This window comes from Eptatretus burgeri, chromosome 13, assembly GCF_056783735.1.
Source record: "Eptatretus burgeri isolate ZD-2024b chromosome 13, Ebu_testis_v1, whole genome shotgun sequence".
In the NCBI taxonomy this organism is placed as follows: domain Eukaryota; kingdom Metazoa; phylum Chordata; class Myxini; order Myxiniformes; family Myxinidae; genus Eptatretus; species Eptatretus burgeri.
In genome coordinates, this window is record NC_140973.1 from 6,221,916 (window position 1) to 6,231,877 (window position 9,962).

Sequence of the window (9,962 nt, forward strand, 5' to 3'; positions counted from 1 at the left end):
AAGGTAAAGCAGTGTGAGAGGAGGGCAAGGTAAGGCAGTGTGAGAGGAGGGCAAGGTAAGGCAGTGTGAGGGGAGGGCGAGGTAAGGCAGTGTGAGGGGAGGGCGAGGTAAGGCAGTGTGAGGGAGGGCGAGGTAAGGCAGTGTGAGGGGAGGGCGAGGTAAGGCAGTGTGAGGGGAGGGCGAGGTAAGGCAGTGTGAGGGGAGGGCGAGGTAAGGCAGTGTGAGGGGAGGGCGAGGTAAGGCAGTGTGAGGGGAGGGCGAGGTAAGGCAGTGTGAGGGGAGGGCGAGGTAAGGCAGTGTGAGGGGAGGGCGAGGTAAGGCAGTGTGAGGGGAGGGCGAGGTAAGGCAGTGTGAGGGGAGGGCGAGGTAAGGCAGTGTGAGGGAGGGCGGTAAGGCAGAGGGGAGGGCGAGGTAAGGCAGTGTGAGGAGAGGGCGAGGTAAGGCAGTGTGAGGGGAGGTCAAGGTAAGGCAGTGTGAGGGGAGGTCAAGGTAAGGCAGTGTGAGGGGAGGGCAAGGTAAGACAGTGTGAGGGGAGTGCAAGGTAAGACAGTATGAGGAGAGGGCGAGGTAAGGCAGTGTGAGGGGAGGGCAAGGTAAAGCAGTGTGAGGGGAGGGCAAGGTAAAGCAGTGTGAGGGGAGGGCAAGGTAAAGCAGTGTGAGGGGACGGTGAGGGGAGGGCATGTCTGTAGATAACCACCATCGAGGGGTGAGGTGTCCAAGGATGCTTCTTGTAAAGGTGTCCAAAGATGTGCCTGATGAGGCCATTAATTATCTTCAAAAGAGGTGTTTTAATGAACCCAAACACCCAATTTTCACTCTTGCATTTCCTTGGAGTTCCCTTCTTATGCATGCAAAGTTTCAGGCTGCTTGGTTTCACGTTTTTGGAGTTATGGAGGACACACACCACACACCACACATACACCAAACACACACAACACACACACACTAGTATCGATGTACATAAGCCATATGCATGTTTTTGCTTCATGTATGGACATCAGGTTATTTTTTTAATATGAAATGGCTAAATCCTTGAACGAAGAAAGGAACGAAACATGGTGGGTTCCAGAGTTTCTTCTTCATTGTGAATCTGCTATCTGCTCAGGCGTGTGTTCAAGCAAACTAATTTTTATCTCCGGTTTAAAAAAAATCTTGGTTGTCTTTGGTGGTTTCAAGTCCACAAAAAAAATTAGTAAATGAAAATTGCTTTTTCTTTTATTTTTCTGAATAGACCACACATGGTGGGTTATATTGGGTCTGTTTCTTCTTCTTCTTCTTCTTCTTCATTTTGGTTCCAGTATCGACTGGAGCCTGCGTTAAATGCAAACAATTTTTTATCTCCCTATCATTTGTTAGGACATGTCGGGGACATGTATTGTGAATCGATTCTTGCTCTTCTTCTTTCATACTATCTCTTGGACTTGTTTGACTTTTCATCATTTTAACAAAGCAATAGTAAATCTTTGTTTGCTGTCATTGTTGCACAGACTACGCCACAGCTCAGCTGCGCCAGTACCAGCGGCTGATCCGACAGGTGAAGCCAGATTTGGAAAGCTATGAGAAGCAGAAGGCTGAGGAGTGAGTATTTGTTTCAGTTCTCAAAGTACTGTTGCACTCAGTATGTAGCATTGTAAAAACCGTGATTGCACAGAAACTCTATTGCAGTGATTGGGATTTTAATGTATAGATACAGAAACGAGCCGCATGGAAGAACGAGGTGATAGAGGGTAAAAAGGCATTACTGACTATGGGACAGTGGGGGCACAGATGGACACACCGTACAAGGGAATGAATGAACAGGAAAAGAGGATAGATGTAGAGGGGGGGAGAGGTGGGGGAGGAAATGCAATAACCTGTTAGTCAGAGCGTTGGGTTTGATATGGTTCACGGTGATAGAAAAGATCAAGGGTCAGGATGGGTGGGTGGGGGAGGGGGGGGTTGACGTGAGATGGTGCGCACCACTTGCTTGAAGCCCTGGAAGGGGGAGAGTTCAATTGAACCCTCTCCAGAAGGCAGTTCCACAAACTGCAGTAAAGTGGACAAAATATTAGATGTGTGTGGAAAGCTTGGACTTTGTGAGTTTTACATGGAAGTAGTGACTGGAAGAATATGTGCGTCCTGGAGGAGTTGTGGGTTGAGAGAGCTGAGGCTGAGGTATCTAGGACGGAGGAGAGGCGTTAAAAAGAGAAACAGAAGCCATTGACGTGCCTGCAATTTGAGATGCAACACACTGTGCTTAGACCTCATTTTGGAAGTTTGTGATGATGTTTGGAGCTTTAGATTGCACAGAATCCTTGAAAAATAGATGCGATGCTGGGGCCCCAGCCCATAAGCGTAAGCAGTACTCCATTGTGCTTGGCTCTTTTTGTATACATGGTCAAGGTTCCTGGAAGAGCTAGAGCAGAATGGAAGGGAACATAATAGAAAGGGGAAAATGCTAGCAGCAGAGTGAAAGTGAGAACAAGGGGAGGGGGGAAAGGACACATGGGGATGAACAAGCTGCACACAAGCTGAATGAAACAAGAAAAAGAATAAGAAGAAGGAGGTTGGGATGAAATCGAAAATGAACAAATCAACCAACAAACAAAATGTGGTGAGGGAGAGAGGGGAAATTGCAATAACCTGGAAAAAGGAAGCGCTTGGGAATGGGGTAATTTGGGGGGAGAAGAGATCCTGAGTATGGACGTGAAATGGTTTGTAAAAGTGTGTGGAAATGTTTCCCTCTTGCCATTCCAGAAGCTGAGCAGCTTGCTTCTGCAATGAAAAGAGGTTGTGGAGGGATTTTGGGCATGCTGAAAACAAGGGAAGCAAACTGCTCAGTTTTTGGAATGGCAAGAGGGATACTGTGCTCTTTTCACAGGATGGATGAGGGTGGGGGGAGTCACAGGAGAGCATGTGATTTGATTAAGGGGTTGCACAACATGACATCTGGGACACTCCTTTGACTTTATTAACCTCCGCCATCTTCGAAGATGGATGGAGGTTACTGTTTTCACCCCTTTCTGTTTGTTTGTTTGTGAACAGTATTATGGAAAAACTCCTCGACGGATTTCGACGAAACTTGGTGGGGGGGTTCGGTATGGTCCAAGGATCATGCCATTAAATTTTGTACTTGTACCTCCCCCCCAAAAAAATTGTTAGAGAAAAAATTTTTTTGCAACTTTTTTTTTTTTTGCATTCTACATGTTTTTCAGTGATTTCCAACCCCCCCCCCCAAAAAAAGTTGTTACCCCCCCAAAAAATTAGAGAAATGTTTTTTTTTTTTGCATTTCTACATGTTTTAAGTGATTTCCAACCCCCCCCAAAAAATTGTTTGAGGAAAATTTTTTCATTTTTACATGTTTTAAGTGATTTCCAACCCCCCCCCAAAAAAATTGTTACCCCCCCCCCCCAAAAAAGATTTTTTTTGCATTTTTACATGTTTTCAGTGATTTCCAACTCCCCCCAAAAAAAAATTGTAAGAGAAAAAAAATTTTTGCAACTTTTTTTTCAACAAAATTTCGATTTTATTTTTATTTTTTTTGCATTTTTACATGTTTTAAGTGATTTCCAACCCCCCCCATAAAAAAATTTGTTAGAAATAAAAAACAAATTTTGCACCTTTTTTTTCAAAAAAATTTCAATTTTTTTTTTTGGCATTTCTACATGCACGTCAATTTAGTTTACTTTATTCAATCGTGGTTCAGTCGATTCTGATCCGTTTTGACCTGCAATGAATAGGATATCAGGTTCACTTAAGTGACCCAGCAGTATTGGCGGCGGAGGTTTTGCACTCTACTGAGTGCTCCCCCTCTAGTTTTTTATATATGCCTGATCAAGGCTTGTGGAAGAGCTAGCAAAGAAAGGAAAGGAGGAACACTAACGGCAGAGCAGAAGTGAGAATGAGAGCAAGGGGAGGTGAACAAGACATAAGGGGTGAAGAAGCTGCACATTAATGAAACAAGGCAAGAAGAGGAAGGGAAAAGTAGGGATGACACCGAAAAGGAACAAACGAACTGACAGTTAACTCGAAATCTCTTAAATTTAAAAAGAGAAAATGTATTCAATGTTGTTTCTGATGGAATCATGTGGTATTAATAAACTTTCTCTGCACCAATTTTGTTTCAGGTCTGACACCTTGTATCCGATGGCACACAGTTTGCGACACGGTACACATGAGCCATCGGGTGAGGGTGTAGATCGAATGGTTGAAGACCTTGAGAAGCAGTGAGTAATTAAATATTCCACATCGGTTATTTCAAGTCATGAAATGTTCCACACTTTTCGGTGTGCCCAATGTCCTCACTTTATCTCCCCTTTTCCACACACCTCCCACCATTCTGATCACATCATCTATCTCTTGCTCTTCATTCGTCTATTTTGTACATCGTAGAATCGAGAAGCGTTCCAAGTTCAGCCGACGTAGACGATTCCACGATGATGCAGACATTGATTACATCAATGAACGCAATGCAAACTTCAATCGCAAAGCTGCACGCTTCTACGGCGCGTATACGGCCGAGATCCGGCAAAACCTGGAACGTGGAACTGCAGTGTGACAGTCCTTACAACTTTCCTCTTTGTTGTACAAGTTGCACCTATGAACAATCACGTTCTTGGTTTGGAATCTCTGTTCTTTCTCCCAATCCTGCATATGTCCCAACGTTCGGTCTTCTTCGGTTCAGTTTGCAGAAATATTACCAGTTGGCTTTGGCACACTCTTGCTTGTTATTGAACAAGATTAGTGAAGTGTCTGGCGAGAATCTCCCACCAAAGTTGCAGCATTTTGCGAATATTTACTTATTTTTTCTTTGCCTTTAGTTTTCAGCAAGAATGCTGCTGGGAAGTGGAAAAGCTTTGCTTCAATGCACACCACCCCATCCTCAAATTACACACACCGATATCATCCCCATCCCCAAATTACACACACCTATATCATATCGTCCCCGATCTGTCCCCCAAGTTACACACGCCGATATCATCTCGTCCCCAAATTACACACACCTATATCATCCCCGTCCCCAAATTACACACACCTATATCATCCCCACCCCCAAATTTTACATACCTGTATCATCCCTATCCCCAAGCTACACACACCTATATCATCCCCACCCCCAAATTTTACATACCTGTATCATCCCCATCCCCAAGCTACACACACCTATATCATCCCCAAATTTCACATGCCTACGTCATCCCCATCCCCAAATTTCACATGCCTACGTTTTTAGTTTTTAGTTTTTACATAAATAGTTTTCGGATAGTCCCCAAATTTCACATCCCTACATTATCCCCTGCCCCCAAATTTCACATACCTATATACAGTTGTTATTTTCCTGTGAAATAGACAAATTCCTTGCCATTAAAGGAAAATAAAACTCAAATATGACATTTTATGTAAATTTTTGAATTTCTGCTTCTTGACCTCAAGTGGTTTTTCAACAGGTTGTTTTTCTGCTGAATTATTATTTTTTTTAATGAGTGCCTTGTTTTGTTATGGATTTCAACTTTTGTTCCAATGAGTTTTTGCAATTGGTATTATTTCATCTAAATGTACAGACAGTGGACAAAGAAAATGGAAACATGGGTAAATGAGGGACACCAAGTATATTGAAAGCAACGAATTCCATACAGGTGTGGCCCAAGTGTTATTAAGCATATTGCATCCTAGCATGCTTAGGATCACTTATAAAAATGTTGCACAGGTCTAGTTGCCTGTAATTTTGGCTAGCATGGCTGCAAGAGACCTCATTGATTTTGAAAGAGGGGTGATTGTTGGGTTGGGATGCATTTGGCAGTAGCTTCAGTGACCGATAGCTCAACTTGCTGATGTTTCATGAGCAACGGTGTCGAAGGTGACGTCAGCATGGAACTCCAGTGGGCAGAAGCACATACTCCAGGATCGTGATATATGTGCATTCATTTGAAGTGCAAGATAAAGCAGGCAAGCAACTGCAGATCAATTGACTGTAAATTTAAATCTGGGGCACGAGCAACCAATTTCAAAAACGGTCCGCTGAGAACTCAACAGAGCGGGATACCAGGTTGCAGTGTACAAATCGCTCATCACACCTGGAAATGCACGTTTGCGAGTCCAGTGGTGCAAAGAGCGTAGACAGTGGATTACCGAGCAGTGGAGAAATGTGATATGGTTGGATGAATGATCCTTTACCATGTTCTTGACAAACAGATAAGTGCACGTGTGGCGCCAACCAAAAGAACTCTCCATCCCTGATTGCTTGGTTCCACCAGTGAAAGGTTCTGGTGGTTCTGTAATGTGGAGCACATTTTCCTAGCATAATTTATATTTATTTATTTATTTTATATACCTTATCGAGGCTCGTATGAGAGCTAACATACAACGCACAGCAAGGGGAGCATGAGACAAGAGGGGTGGGAGTGGGATGGACAAAACAGTGGGGAACAGAGACTTTAGGAGATCTGTGGACGGGAGAGGGATGGGGCGGGGAACATGGGGAATACAAGATGGACATTACAGGGACTTTCAGGAAGGAAAGCAGGGAATTTGAAGGAGGTGGGTTTGGGGTGGATTAACGGGGGGGGGGTAGAAAGTTTGGGTGCAGTCATTGCTTTAGAAGGCAAGGTCAATGCCAACCGCTACTTAATGGTACTGAATTATCATCTTCACCCCATGTTGCAGCATTTATTTCCTGCCAGGAGGGGTGTTTTCCAGGATGGCAATGCCGCCATCCACAGAGAACGTGTGGTCGCCCAATGGTTTGATGAGCGTGACGCTGATGTTATCCATGTCTTGGCCTTCTCAGACAACAGATCTGAACCCAATCGAGCATTTATGGGATATTCTGGAACAACGCCTGAGAAAGTGTTTTCCACCTCCATCAAACAGGTGTGAGTTGATTATCATTCTTCTGGAAGAATGGTTCCGCATCCCTTCTGCAGAATTCCCGACGATGTTGGACTCTTCTGCCATGGTGCATACAGGCCGTACTAGCTGCACATGGTAGCTCAACGCCCTATTAAGTGACTTTACGTTGGTGTTTTCATTTTTGTCCACTACCTGGAGGTTGTATGAGGACCAGTCAAAAAGTCCCTCACCCTACTGCGAAGGAATGGTCCGACTCCAGCAAAGTGCAGTACCTCCTTTCTGATGGAAATTACGGCTATCGTCATACTTTCTCCCACACGGTGGATGAGTGTGTTGATGCTTTTGGAAGATAATATTAGGAACCTGTGGAACATCCATGCCATTTAAAATGTGACTTCAAGTCCGAAACTCGTTCTTCCCCAACAACTCAACTCCGCCCCCCCTCCCATCACAGCTCCTCACCACTCCCCCTCCCCTCCCCCCATATCTCAACCGTAACTATGCCCTCCCCTCCTCACCTCTCACTCTTAAAAGCAAACGGGCATTCCCACATCAAAACCGGAATATTTAACGCTTTCTGTTCCCTATCAGCTATCACGGACTTCACAGAAACCCATCATGATCGCCTCTCCAACTCACAATCTTGCAATATGTGCAGAAACCCCATGGCATTACAACTCCCAAGTGACCATGAGCAGGCTAACGACCTGAAACCAATTATCTTCTTGATACATAAACACATGCCGTTAAAAGTAAATAATAATGGATGTTTTCTTTCACAATATCACAATATTCCTGGAAGTACTTGAACAAATGGACGTCATAATTGCACATGTAGAACACTACATCCAATCAGTATGAAAATTATTGAGGGTCATCTTGGGATAGAATGGTACACAATTTATTTTGATGACATCATCGGTTTAAAAAAAAAAAATTTTTGTTTAAAAATAAAAATAAAAAAATCTTCTTTTCTGAAATGGCATCACTGCCAGCAGTTATAAAGTGGCAGTTCTAATTATGTCTTGTTAATTACAGAACACACCAGTACACAACTGCCACACAAAATACACCACACAAAACAAGTCCTGGTGAGGGTCTGCAATCTCTGATTGATCTTTTTCTTGTTTCATTCGTATTCGTTCAGTTAGCCATTCCATTATGTCTAGTGGGCATATGGGACACGATGCATTGTGTTAGGCTTCTAGTTTGGTCTTTAATTCCATTTGCTATTCTTTCATCTATTTTATTTTACTACACTTTATTTCACACACGACCTCTCCTTCACGCAAGCATGCACGCCACAGACCGGATAGTGATGCTACCCGAGGAGCTTCATGAGCATTTGCCGCCAAAACCCCATTCAAACCGCATGCAATTATTCAATGGCCACTTGACTTTAACCTTCAGAGTACTCGGACCATCAACTCAGCAACTTTCATACAAACTTCAAACACTTTCCTAAAAATCCCCACAATAACCTACACTCGACTTCTGCACCACAAATGCTTCAATCACCTCACCACAACTGTTTCAACCTCTTCGCCACAAATTCCACAGCGCTTCCCCGAACTCACTACAACCGCTGTGAAACTCCACAACTACAATCATTTCCCTGGACACTCACTACAGTCATTTGGGATGCCGGGAAACAGAGGTCATTACGAGTCAGAAGATATTGGCATGCAGCTCGAAGCGCAAGTATGCGCTGGGGTCTGTTCAGCATCCTCTGGGTATCTCTGGCGCTCCGCTAAATAACGATCCTCGATTGTAGCCCAGTGCACATTCATGGCTGGAGAGCGCTCCCAAAAATCCATGCCCCATGTTATTACCAGAGCTCTGTTGCATGGCCGAGTTTTGAGGTAAATGAGGCCATTTTCGGCCCTGGAGTCTGGTGGGGCGGGGCTACTTCTCAGGGTGGCATCTGCGCACCAATAAGAGTGCTCGGATATGCCTACAGGGCATTTTGTTCCGGTTTTTGGCTCCTATGCCCAGGCTCAATAAATAGCTGCAGAAGTCACCGAGCCAAAGTCGAGAGAGCAGTCACCGAGTTATTGCCGAGGAGTTGCCAGGTCATCGCTGAGTAATCGTCAAGTCCTGGTTGCTTGGTTCCACGGCCAATCTTCATTAGCATTGACATTTACAGACTTTCTCACCGCCACATCAAGCTATTATCTCACACGTTTTGTCTCTCCCATCCACTGTCCCATCTGTGGACGCAAATCCTAAAAGAGGAATTACAGACACACACCCCTTCATTCTTATTCTTTTGCATTACATTTGCACCTCAATTACACCTTCCACTCACGCACCATAGACACCCCCAGTTTTTTTCCCCTTGTCCCCCCACCAAAGTGACTAGGAAGTGTAGGTCTTTTGGCCATGCCAGGTATTGAAAGAGGTCGTGAACACCTCAACTGCCTCTCATCTTTCTTGCTCTCCAACTTCCTCGGGTGTGTGTCTGATGGTGTTGTATTGTTTGCATAAGTTAAGATTGTGGAAGTTTAATACCAGTTTAGTTCTAACTTGTGTCTTTTTTTGTATATAACTGCATTTCTTTTGCCACACTGCATGAATCCTTGCTTACCCCTGTTCTACATATTGCTGAAATAAAACCTTTCATTATTGTTCACATGCTTTTCCTCGCCCTCACTTTATAAATAAATTGCTTACGTTATAAATGTATCCAGCTCTTTCTGTCTTTTCTTTCACTGGTCCAGCATGGTCTGCACGTTAGTTTATCCAGGAAGTTTTTCCCGATTAATTTGCTCTTGTTAACCAGTGCACACTCGCTGCATTGCTCGGCAGTAATCTGGGTGTGCGCTGAGGGCACGAGACCTCCCATGGCTCGACCCTCCACAGGTGAGGTATTGCGCGAGGTTGTGTAACCCTGCCAGGATTGGCAGTGCCAATCGGCATTCGTGGCCGGTTGTGCAGAGTTATCTGTGCCCAGGGGCCTCAGGACCGGGTGGTCGGGAGGGACCCGAGTGTTTCCCCTCGTGACGAGCCTCGAACCCGTAAATATATATATATATATATATATATATATGTATATATATATATATATGTATATATATATATATATATATATATATATATATATATGTATATATATATATGTATATATATATAT

General features: G+C 44.1%; 1 protein-coding gene across 3 annotated transcripts in view; it reads left to right on the forward strand.

Annotated features, from left to right (window-relative positions):
• SYF2 (SYF2 pre-mRNA splicing factor) overlaps positions 1-9,461 on the forward strand; it is a 12,704-nt gene extending 3,243 nt beyond the window's left edge. For all 3 annotated transcript variants that reach the window (XM_085850924.1, XM_085850923.1, XM_085850925.1), the window contains exons 5-7: positions 1,488-1,578; positions 4,108-4,206; positions 4,373-9,461. In XM_085850924.1, coding sequence (XP_085707050.1) covers positions 1,488-1,578; positions 4,108-4,206; positions 4,373-4,538 — 356 coding nt within the window. In that variant the 3' untranslated portion in view covers positions 4,539-9,461. The remainder of the gene's footprint in view (positions 1-1,487; positions 1,579-4,107; positions 4,207-4,372) is intronic.
• Positions 9,462-9,962: the final 501 nt, after the last annotated feature.